We start from the raw sequence: 12,085 nt of genomic DNA, 5'->3' as shown, positions 1-12,085 counted from the left end.
CTGCCCACTTGAGATGCTCATTCCCAGCACATGGCCAGTGAGGACATAGCGAGTGACGAGGAGCACACGGTCATCCATGAGGAGGAGGGGGTGATGATGTCATGGCTGATGATGGCTTTAGCACCACTGACACTGATCTCAAGTTCAAGGAGTGGGTGACTGACTTGAGAGTGGGGACAACTCTGGGGAGGAGCCAGAGGGCAACAAGGGCTTTGGTGGGAAGGTACTTGCACCTGTCATTCCTTCCTCCTTTACTCCTGCCGCCCCTTGCTGGATCCTGAGCCCCCAGGGTCCCCCGATCCACCTGCAGCTTTTGGCAAAGTCTATGGTCCCACCCTGTCCTCCCCCTACACATACTCGGATGCTTCCTCCTCAACCTTGGCACCCACCTCCTTCTTACTGGGCCCAGGATCCTTCAAAGCCCAGGAGTATGGTCAAGGCAGCAGAGTGGGCCCCCTATGGCCCCTACCCCTGGGGATGGGGACCCACGGACGCCTTCCAAGGCGACCTGTTTCCTCCCAATGGATCCTGCCACCTTCTGGGGCAAGAGACCTGAAAGTGTGGGCGACCTGGAGCTACCAGGCTCCTCAGTCATCAGGGTCCCTCCCAACACTAAGGCTTTCCTAGGCAGGAGCTGGGCTGAGCCACCCGGGGGGCAGAGGGGGGCTGGACTCAGGTGAGTATGGGGGTGGGGGCTCCTGCACTTCGACACAGGCAGCGGGAGGGTTTTCTCCCCATTCCCTCTGCACTCCCACCTTGAGCTATACTTTTTAAGAAAGTGATTCACCCTGCCTTTGCCCCCTTCCCCAGAACAGAACACGTTGATCATGGGCGATATTTTTCATTGTGCCAAAAAGTTGCCGTGACCGTCACTAAACCTGTTTAACACCAAATAATAAGTAAAATAAAATAAAAAATTCGGGCTTGGTGCAGAAACTCACCCCAAATAAATCACCTACCAAAATATTTACATAATGGTGGAAATATGCCAAAATTCAATATTTTGGGATTTATACACAAAAGATAAACAAATTAGAGGCCAAGAGGCTGCCGGAAGGGAAAAACGGGGCCTGGGAAGGCCGTTGTGAGGAATGAGCTGGGCCTAAAGAGGCCGCTGGCAGGCGGGAGCTGGGCCTGCCGAAGCGGCCGAGAGGCAGGAGCTTTGGACTCGGGAGGCCGCAATGAGGCAAGAGCTAGCTGGGCATGGAGAGTCCGCTGTGAGTCTGCTGTGAGTCCAGGCCCATGCAGGCCTTCGAGAGGCAGGAGGCCGGGCCTGCAAAGGCCCACTGGAGGTCAAGTTCTGGGCCTGAAGAGGCCACCAAAAGTCAAAAGCGGGGCCTGGGAAGGCCGCCAAGAGCCATGAGCTGGTCTGGGCTGAAAGAGGCCACTGGGAGGCAGGAGGAGCTGGGCCTGGAGAGGCTGACTCGAGGAACTTTTGCACCTGGAGAGGCCGCCGAGAGGACGGAGCTGGGCCCGGGAAGGCCGACTTGCTGCTCTTCCAGGCCCAATTCCAGGCCGACTTGACGACGACTTGGGCCTGCAGAGGCCGCCGGGAGGCCGGAGCTGGGCCTGGAGAGGCCGACTTCAGGACGATTTGGGCCTGCAGAGGCCGCCGGGAGGCCCAAGCTGGGCCTAGAGGAGCCCACCGACCTTGCCATCGGAGGGCAGGAGCTGAGCATGGAGAGGCCACCGTGAGGCCTGAGCTGGGCCTGGGGAGCTTGGCTTCGGGAAGTGGTGGGCCTACCAGGGCCGCTGGGAGCTGGGCAGGAGCTGAGTCCAAAGACGTTGTTGGGAGGCCAGAGTCAGGCCTGGAGACACAGCCGGGAGGAAGAGCTGGGCCCGGAGAGGACGCCGGGAGGCTGCAAGTGGCTCTGGAGAGGCCTATTTGAGGAGGCCCGGCCTCAGCCTCCCACATGGCGGCCTCTGCAGGCACAGCTGTTTCTCTTGGCTGCATCTCCCACCTCCCAGGAAACAAGCTTTTTTGGCTCAGTTCCCGCCTGCGTTTGTAGACACCGAAGTTTCGGCAACCAAGCTCTTCAGACCCACATCCCGCCTCCCAGTACCTGAACAGTCCCAGCTCCGGCTGGAGAACAGAGTCTGTAGGCCCCGCTGTTGCCTCAGAGGGGTGTCTCCAGGCCCAGCTCTCGCCCCACCACGACCTCCGAGGCCCAAGTCCCTGCCTGCCTCCCAGCAGCCCACGTGCGACCCTGCTCCGCCCTCACGGTGGCCTGTTGAGGCAGGGGCTCACGCTGACCTCTCTCAGCGTGGGAGGGGCCGGTGTGAGGCAAGGGCTCACACTGACCTCTCTCAGCGTGGGAGGGGCCGGTGTGAGGCAAGGGGCTCACGCTGACCTCTCTCAGCGTGGGAGGGGCCGGTGTGAGGCAAGGGCTCACGCAGACCTCTCTCAGCGTGGGAGGGGCCGGTGTGAGGCAAGGGGCTCACGCTGACCTCTCTCAGCGTGGGAGGGGCCGGTGTGAGGCAAGGGCTCACGCTGACCTCTCTCAGCGTGGGAGGGGCCGGTGTGAGGCAAGGGGATCACGCTGACCTCTCTCAGCGTGGGAGGGGCCGGTGTGAGGCAAGGGCTCACGCTGGCCTCTCTCAGCGTGGGAGGGGCCGGTGTGAGGCAAGGGGCTCACGCTGACCTCTCTCAGCGTGGGAGGGGCCGGTGTGAGGCAAGGGCTCACGCTGACCTCTCTCAGCGTGGGAGGGGCCGGTGTGAGGCAAGGGCTCACGCTGACCTCTCTCAGCGTGGGAGGGGCCGGTGTGAGGCATGGGGCTCACTCTGACCTCTCTCAGCGTGGGAGGGGCCGGTGTGAGGCAAGGGCTCACGCTGACCTCTCTCAGCGTGGGAGGGGCCGGTGTGAGGCAAGGGCTCACGCTGACCTCTCTCAGCGTGGGAGGGGCCGGTGTGAGGCAAGGGCTCACGCTGACCTCTCTCAGCGTGGGAGGGGCCGGTGTGAGGCATGGGGCTCACTCTGACTTCTCTCAGCGTGGGAGGGGCCGGTGTGAGGCAAGGGCTCACGCTGACCTCTCTCAGCGTGGGAGGGGCCGGTGTGAGGCAAGGGGCTCACGCTGACCTCTCTCAGCGTGGGAGGGGCCGGTGTGAGGCAATGGCTCAGGCTGACGTCTCTCAGCATGGGAGGGGCCGGTGTGAGGCAAGGGGCTCACGCTGACCTCTCTCAGCATGGGAGGGGCCGGTGTGAGGCAAGGGCTCACGACCTCTCTCAGCGTGGGAGGGGCCGGTGTGAGGCAAGGGGCTAACGCTGACCTCTCTCAGCGTGGGAGGGGCCGGTGTGAGGCAAGGGCTCACGCTGACCTCTCTCAGCGTGGGAGGGGCCGGTGTGACGCAAGGGGCTCCGGCTGACCTCTGTCAGCGAGGGAGGGGCCGGTGTGAGGCAAGGGGCTCAGGCTGACCTCTGTCAGCGAGGGAGGGGACGGTGCGAGGCAAGGGGCTCACGCTGACCTCTCTCAGCGTGGGAGGGGCCGGTGTGAGGCAAGGGCTCACGCTGACCTCTCTCAGCGTGGGAGGGGCCGGTGTGAGGCATGGGGCTCACTCTGACCTCTCTCAGCGTGGGAGGGGCCGGTGTGAGGCAAGGGCTCACGCTGACCTCTCTCACCGTGGGAGGGGGCGGTGTGAGGCATGGGGCTCACTCTGACCTCTCTCAGCGTGGGAGGGGCCGGTGTGAGGCATGGGGCTCACTCTGACCTCTCTCAGCGTGGGAGGGGCCGGTGTGAGGCAAGGGCTCACGCTGACCTCTCTCAGCGTGGGAGGGGCCGGTGTGAGGCAAGGGCTCACGCTGACCTCTCTCAGCGTGGGAGGGGCCGGTGTGAGGCAAGGGCTCACGCTGACCTCTCTCAGCGTGGGAGGGGCCGGTGTGAGGCATGGGGCTCACTCTGACTTCTCTCAGCGTGGGAGGGGCCGGTGTGAGGCAAGGGCTCACGCTGACCTCTCTCAGCGTGGGAGGGGCCGGTGTGAGGCAAGGGGCTCACGCTGACCTCTCTCAGCGTGGGAGGGGCCGGTGTGAGGCAATGGCTCAGGCTGACGTCTCTCAGCGTGGGAGGGGCCGGTGTGAGGCAAGGGGCTCACTCTGACCTCTCTCAGCATGGGAGGGGCCGGTGTGAGGCAAGGGCTCACGACCTCTCTCAGCGAGGGAGGGGCCGGTGTGAGGCAAGGGCTCACTCTGACCTCTCTCAGAATGGGAGGGGCCGGTGTGAGGCAAGGGCTCACGACCTCTCTCAGCGTGGGAGGGGCCGGTGTGAGGCAAGGGGCTAACGCTGACCTCTCTCAGCGTGGGAGGGGCCGGTGTGAGGCAAGGGCTCACTCTGACCTCTCTCAGCATGGGAGGGGCCGGTGTGAGGCAAGGGCTCACTCTGACCTCTCTCAGCATGGGAGGGGCCGGTGTGAGGCAAGGGGCTCACGCTGACCTCTCTCAGCGTGGGAGGGGCCGGTGTGAGGCAAGGGCTCACGCTGACCTCTCTCAGCATGGGAGGGGCCGGTGTGAGGCAGGGGCTCATGCCTCTGGGCAGGGTGCCAGAGGCATGGGCATCAACAAGCCACCGTGAGGGAGGAGCTGGGCCGCACGCGGGCTGCTGGGAGGCAGGCAGGGTCTTGGCCCTGAGAGGCCGCCGTGGGGTCAAGAGCTGGGCCTGGAGAGGCCCCTGGGAGGCAAGAGCGGGGACCTGCATAGGCTGTTCTCCAACCATTGCTGGGCCCGTACAGGCCACCGGGCGGCAGGAATTAGGCCCGAAGAACTTGGCTGGAGAAAGTTCGGGGCCCACAAAGGCGGTTGGGAGCTGGGCAGGAGTTGAGCCAAAAGAGCTTGCTTACTTGCTGGGAGGCATGGCCGGGAGATGCCAACTTCAGGACAACTTGGGCCTGCAGAGGTCGCCGGGAGGCCCAAGCTTGGCGTGGAGGAGCCCACCGACCGGAGACCATTTGGGGCCTGCAGGTGCCATCGGAGGGCAGGAGCTCATCCTGGAGAGGCCACCGTGAGGCCTGACCTGGGCCTGGGGAGCTTGGCTTGAGGAAGCTGTGGGCTGTGGATATTGGATATATCCAATATCCGATGGAGCTGTGCCTGTGGAGGCTGTTGTGAGGCAGTAGCCTCATCTGCGGAGACTGCCGTGACGTAGGGTATGGGCCTAAATAGGCCATTGTGAGTCATGAGCTTGGTCTGTAGAGGCTGACTGGAGAAAGTTCTGGGCCTGGAGAGGCTGCCGGGAGGTAGGAGCTGGGCCAAAAGATTTAAGCACATTTACATTTATTAGGGACTTTATTTCCATTATTACAATATATAATAATATATTTAATATATTAATATATTTAACATATTAATATATATAATAAATATATATATTTATTATATATCCAATATATAATAAAATAATTATAGAACTCACCATAATGTCGAATCAGTGGGCTTGTTAAGCTTGTTTTCCTGAAACTGGATGGTCCCACCTGAGCGTGATGGGAGAAAGTGACAGATCAATAGGTATTAGATTCTCTTAAGGACAGCGCCACCTAGATCCCTCACATGCACGGTTCACAACAGGGTGCGTTCTCCTATGAGAATCTAATGCTGCTGCTCATCTGAGAAGGCGGAGCTCAGGTGGGAATGTGAGCAAAGGGGAGTGGCTGTAAATACAGACGAAGCTTCCCTCACTCCCTCACTCGACACCACTCACCTCCTGCTGTGTGGCTCCCTACGGCTCCATGGCTCAGGGGTTGGGGACCCCTGCTCAAGTGCATCCAAAGCGACCCTTCCCAAAACAGTCTTCACAGTGGTCAAGGGCAGAAACCACTTAGCTCCCAAGGCATGTGCCTCAGCTGGCATTTCCTCACAATCAACAGTAAGAGGTAGCTTGAGTCACTGTGAGGTCACCTACTGGAAATCACCAGCATCCCATTTCCCACTGGCAAAGAGCTCAGCACTGCCCCCTGGGAAACCAAACCTATGCCCAAATCCCATCTGTGTGGGTTTACCTCCTGGGACCCTTCCTAACATATTAGTCAGAGTCCAATCAGGAAGCATAAACCACTCAAAAGTTTAAAGTGGTAAAATTTAATATGGAGAATTATTCATTATAACAGGTGAACAGCATAATGAGAGATTGGCTAGCACAAAGTAAAGAGAACTCTAGAGAATATGGGACTAGCCCAGGCCAGGCATGGTGGCTCATGCCTGAAATTCCAGCCATTTGAGAAGCTAATGCAGGAGGATTGCTTAAGGCCAGGAGCTAGAGACCGGTCTGGACAACACAGTGAGACCCTGTCTCTATCCAAAAGAAGAAAAAAGTTACCTGGGAGTGGTGGTGCACACTTGTAGTCCCAGCTACTCGGAATGCGGAAGTTTGAGCCTGGGAGGTCAAGGCTGCAGTGAGGCATGATTATGCCACTACAGTCCAGCCTGGTGACAGAGCAAGACCCTGTCTCAAAGAACAAAACAACAACAACCATTTACAGACAGAAAAGAAATAGAGCCAATAAGCTGAGGAAAGATGTTGAAATGTGACAAGTAGAGTAACATGAGGTCTTTTGTCTATTTAAAATAATCAAACAAAAAATGACTTACTAAATTATAATACCCTGTGCTGGCAAAGGTGCAGTGAAATGGGCACTTTCTTATACTATGAGGGGTGTTTAAATTGTGTATAAGCCTTCCCGGGTAAAGCCTGTCAATTTTTTAAAATAATGGAGACAGGGTCTCACCATACTGCCATACTGCCTCCTCCAACTCTTGGCCTCAAGCAATCCTCCTCTCTTGGCCTCCCAAAGTGCTAAGATTATAGCTGGGAGGCACCCAAAACCCTGTCGATTTACATCAAGGGTAATGAGAATGTCCATTCACCATGACTCACAGTAATCTTACTTCTGGGGAGACAATTCAATCCAAACAAAAGATCATCTGTACACACACAGTAAAAATCTGGGAGTAACTGAAGACAGAGTTGCTAAGTGAAATAAGAAACAGTTCTAAGAAATTAAACTATGGTATCAGTAGGCACCTGGTAAAAGGTCAGTTGATGTTAGCGGCTACTTTTTTGTTGTTTTGAGACAGGGTCTCACTCTGTCACCCAGGCTGGAGTGCAGAGGCCTGATCATGACTCACTGCAGTCTCAGCCTCCCTGGGCTCAAGTGATCCTCCCACCTCAGCCTCCCAAGTAGCTGGGACTACAGGAACATGCCACCACACTAGGCTAATTCATGTGTTTTTCTGTAGGGATGGTGACTCCCCCTGCGTTTCCAAGGCCTATCGCAAACTCTTGGCCTCAAGCCATCCTCCTGCCTCAGCCTCCCAAAGTGTTGCGATTACCAGTGTGAGCCACCACACCTGGCCAGCTGCTACTTTTAGCAATATTATTATTATTCCACTCAATTAAAAATGATTATTTTCAAGGCTATGCAACAGTATGTATCCTACAGCGTAATTGTAAAAACATATACAGTCGTCGTCCCTCAGTATACAGAATCAGTTCCAGCCCCCCATCTCTGCATATACCAAAATCCATGCTTACTCACGTTTCGCTGTCACCCCTCTGGAATCCACGTATACGAAAATTCCAAATATTAGTTGGGCATAGTGGCAAGCACCTGTAGTCTCAGCCACGTGGGAGGTTGAGGTGGGAGGATCGCTTCAGCCTGGAAGGTTGAGGCTGCGGTCAGCTGCGATAGCGCTACTACACTCCAGCCTTGGACAACAGAGGGAGACCCTGTCTCAGAAAAAAATAAATAAATAAAACAGGTTAGAAACTGTAATGAGGTCTGCTGGGCAAAATTCCATATAAGCAAAGTATAAATTAATAAAGCAAATCGTGATAAATTAGTACGATTGACTTTCTGGAGTTTCTGACAATAAAAGTAAGGAAAATGCAGAACACAAAGACAGAGAGTAAAAAGAGAAATTAGGAAAGCATTCTACATGTTGAATAGGAAGACACTGGCCATGTTCGTGCAGCGGCAGTATGTCGTGACATGACATACCTTGGAGAGAAGTTAACAGATGAGGAAGTTGATAAAAATCATCAGAGAAGCAAAATACTGGTAGCGACACTCAAGTAAACTATGAAATTTCCATAACTTATGTCAGCAAAGTGGGAATACTGTACAGTGTGTGTTGAAGTTCCTATACAACATTGTTTACCTGCCTTTTGTTTGTTTGTAAGGAATGTATATACTAAAAGTTCTTCTTGCTGTCAAAAGAATATGTGTGAATAAGTCATTTTAACTTATGCTTCTGTTTTTCTTTTATCTTCCTGCCATCATCCCACAGCCTTACTTTAGAAATTTCTTTTTTAGAAAATTGAACAAGTGCTCCTTGTGGTGGCAAATACCTCGAGGATGGGAGGCAGGGGTGGAAGGGTCACTTGAGGCCATTAGTTTGAAACCAGCCTGGCCAACAAAGTGAGACCCCATGTCTACAAAACAATTTAAAAATTACCCAAGTATCATCATGTATACCTACAGTCCCAGCTACCTCAACTTACGGAGAAAGTTCAGGGCCTGGAGAGAAGGCTGGGAGGCAGGAGCTGGGTCTAAAGAGGCCATTGTAACGATGGAGCTGTGCCTGTGGAGGCTGTTGTGAGGCAGTAGCCTCATCTGCGGAGACTGCCGTGATGTAGGGTATGGGCCTAAATAGGCCATGGTGAGTCATGAGCTTGGTCTGTAGAGACTGACTGGAGAAAGTTCTGGGCCTGGAGAGGCTGCCGGGAGGTAGGAGCTGGGCCAAAAGATGTAAGCACATTTACATTTATTAGGCACTTTATTTCCATTATTACACTGTAATATATAATAAAATAATTATAGAACTCACCATAATGTCAAATCAGTGGGCGTGTTAAGCTTGTTTTCCTGAAACTGGATGGTCCCACCTGAGCGTGATGGGAGAAAGTGACAGATCAATAGGTATTAGATTCTCATAAGGACAGCGCAACCTAGATCCCTCACATGCACGGTTCACAGCAGGGTGCGTTCTCCTATGAGAATCTAATGCTGCTGCTCATCTGAGAAGGCGGAGCTCAGGCGGGAATGTGAGCAAAGGGGAGTGGCTGTAAATACAGACGAAGCTTCCCTCCCTCCCTCACTCGACACCACTCACCTCCTGCTGTGTGGCTCCTTACGACTCCATGGCTCAGGGGTTGGGGACCCCTGCTCAAGTGCATCCAAAGCGACCCTTCCCAAAACAGTCTTCACAGTGGTCAAGGGCAGAAACCACTTAGCTCCCAAGGCATGTGCCTCAGCTGGCATTTTGTCACAATCAACAGTAAGTGGTAGCTTGAGTCACTGTGAGGTCACCTACTGGAAATCACCAGCATCCCATTTCCCACTGGCAAAGAGCTCAGCACTGCCCCCTGGGAAACCAAACCTATGCCCAAATCCCATCTGTGTGGGTTTACCTCCTGGGACCCTTCCTAACATATTAGTCAGAGTCCAATCAGGAAGCATAAACCACTCAAAAGTTTAAAGTGGTAAAATTTAATATGGAGAATTATTCATTATAACAGGTGAACAGCACAATGAGAGATTGGCTAGCACAAAGTAAAGAGAACTCTAGAGAATATGGGACTAGCCCAGGCCAGGCATGGTGGCTCATGCCTGAAATTCCAGCCATTTGAGAAGCTAATGCAGGAAGATTGCTTAAGGCCAGGAGCTAGAGACCGGTCTGGACAACACAGTGAGACCCTGTCTCTATCCAAAAAAAAAAGAAAAAAGTTAGCTGGGAGTGGTGGTGCACACTTGTAGTCCCAGCTACTCGGAATGCTGAAGTTTGAGCCTGGGAGGTCAAGGCTGCAGCGAGGCATGATTATGCCGCTACAGTCCAGCCTGGTGACAGAGCAAGACCCTGTCTCAAAGAACAAAACAACAACAACAACAACCATTTACAGACAGAAAAGAGATAGAGCTAATAAGCTAAGGAAAGATGTTGAAATGTGACAAGTAAAGTAACATGAGGTCTTTTATCTATTTAAAATAATCAAACAAAAAATGACTTACTAAATTATAATACCCTGTGCTGGCAAAGGTGCAGTGAAATGGGCACTTTCTTATACTATGAGGGGTGTTTAAATTGTGTATAAGCCTTCCCGGGTAAAGCCTGTCAATTTTTTAAAATAGTGGAGACAGGGTCTCACCATACTGCCATACTGCCTCCTCCAACTCTTGGCCTCAAGCAATCCTCCTCTCTTGGCCTCCCAAAGTGCTAAGATTATAGCTGGGAGGCACTCAAAACCCTGTCAACTTACATCAAGGGTAATGAGAATGTCCATTCACCATGACTCACAGTAATCTTACTTCTGGGGAGACAATTCAATCTAAACAAAAGGTCATCTGGACACACACAGTAAAAATCTGGGAGTAACTGAAGACAGAGTTGGTAAGTGAAATAAGAAACAGTTCTAAGAAATTAAACTATGGTATCAATAGGCACCTGGTATAAAAGTTCAGTTGATGTTAGCGGCTACTTTTTTGTTGTTTTGAGACAGGGTCTCACTCTGTCACCCAGGCTGGAGTGCAGAGGCCTGATCATGACTCACTGCAGTCTCAGCCTCCCTGGGCTCAAGTGATCCTCCCACCTCAGCCTCCCAAGTAGCTGGGACTACAGGAACATGCCACCACACTAGGCTAATTCATGTGTTTTTCTGTAGGGATGGTGACTCCCCCTGCGTTTCCAAGGCCTATCGCAAACTCTTGGCCTCAAGCCATCCTCCTGCCTCAGCCTCCCAAAGTGTTGCGATTACCAGTGTGAGCCACCACACCTGGCCAGCTGCTACTTTTAGCAATATTATTATTATTATTCCACTCAATTAAAAATTATTATTTTCAAGGCTATGCAACAGAATGTATCCTACAGCGTAATTGTAAAAACATATACAGTCGTCGTCCCTCAGTATACAGAATTAGTTCCAGCCCCCCATCTCTGCATATACCAAAATCCATGCTTACTCACGTTTCGCTGTCACCCCTCTGGAATCCACGTATACGAAAATTCCAAATATTAGTTGGGCATAGTGGCAAGCACCTGTAGTCTCAGCCACGTGGGAGGTTGAGGTAGGAGGATCGCTTCAGCCTGGAAGGTTGAGGCTGCAGTCAGCTGCGATAGCACTACTACACTCCAGCCTTGGACAACAGAGGGAGACCCTGTCTCAAAAAAAAACAAAATAAAACAGGTTAGAAATTGCAATCTAACCCTAACCCTAACCATATTACTCATGTAATTTTGGGTGTCATGTGTGCATTAGGAATGCTACATTTGTGTTCCGACGCTGCAGTTGGAACCAGCAATGCAGCCCCCCGCCTCGGGAGAATCTCGGTGCGCAGGATTGAGAGAGGCTTTTGATTTCCCGTTTTCCACACTGAACCGTTCTAACTGGTCTCTGACCTTGATTATTCAGGGCTGCGACCGTGAAAGATTTTATTCACCGTCCATGCGGCCCCAAGTTGTCCCAAAGCCAGGCAGTGCCACCAACATCTCTGCTGAGAATGCTGCTCCGCCTTTACGGTGCCCCCCAGGTCTCTGCTGAGCAGAACACAGCTCCACCCTCGCAGTGCCCTCCGCCCACCCGCGTCTGACCTGAGAAGAACTCTGCTCCGCCTTCGCAGTACTCCCGAAGTCTGTGCAGAGGAGAACGCAGCTCCGCCCTGGCGATGCTCTCCGGGTCTGTGCTGAGGAGAACGCAAATGCGCCCTCGCAAAGAGGCGTGGCGCGCCGGCGCAGGCGCAGAGAGGGGCGGCGCGGCGGGCCGGCGCAGGCGCAGAGAGGGGCGGCGCGGCGGGCCCGCGCAGGGGCAGAGAGGGGCGGCGCGGCGCGCCCGCGCAGGCGCAGAGAGGGGCGGCGCGGCGGGCCGGCGCAGGCGCAGAGAGGGGCGGCGCGGCGGGCCGGCGCAGTCGCAGAGAGGGGCGGGGCGGCGGGCCGGCGCAGGCGCAGAGAGGGGCGGCGCGGCGGGCCGGCGCAGGCGCAGAGAGGGGCGGGGCGGCGCGGCGGGCCCGCGCAGGCGCAGAGAGGGGCGGGGCCTCGCGGCGGGCCCGCGCAGGCGCAGAGAGGGGCGGCGCGGCGCTGTTGGGGAAACGCGGCGCAGGGCATAGAGGCAC

At 54.6% G+C, this 12,085-nt stretch overlaps 1 protein-coding gene and 2 pseudogenes across 1 annotated transcript; 1 reads left to right on the top strand and 2 right to left on the bottom strand.

The window, feature by feature from the left end:
* LOC129397837 (protein capicua homolog) overlaps positions 1–647 on the top strand; it is a 2,014-nt pseudogene extending 1,367 nt beyond the window's left edge.
* A 325-nt stretch (positions 648–972) lies between these two features.
* Positions 973–2,182, bottom strand: LOC106634379 (putative uncharacterized protein FLJ44672). The gene has a single exon (XM_055112945.2). It carries the CDS (start codon positions 1,952–1,954, stop codon positions 1,103–1,105), a length of 852 nt encoding a protein of 283 aa, XP_054968920.1. The 5' UTR covers positions 1,955–2,182; the 3' UTR covers positions 973–1,102.
* Positions 2,183–3,929: 1,747 nt separating this feature from the next.
* Positions 3,930–11,740, bottom strand: LOC129397706 (putative uncharacterized protein FLJ46235; annotated as a pseudogene).
* Positions 11,741–12,085: the final 345 nt, after the last annotated feature.

This window comes from Pan paniscus, chromosome 4, assembly GCF_029289425.2.
Source record: "Pan paniscus chromosome 4, NHGRI_mPanPan1-v2.0_pri, whole genome shotgun sequence".
NCBI classification, from domain to species: domain Eukaryota; kingdom Metazoa; phylum Chordata; class Mammalia; order Primates; family Hominidae; genus Pan; species Pan paniscus.
Note: the sequence above shows the minus strand (reverse complement) of the source record. Positions and strands in the feature narration are given on the sequence as shown.

What these genes read in the sequence shown, in the direction of transcription:
- LOC106634379 (XM_055112945.2), bottom strand. Translation starts at nt 1,954, where the DNA reads ATGCAGCCAAGAGAAACAGCTGTGCCTGCAGAGGCCGCCATGTGGGAG.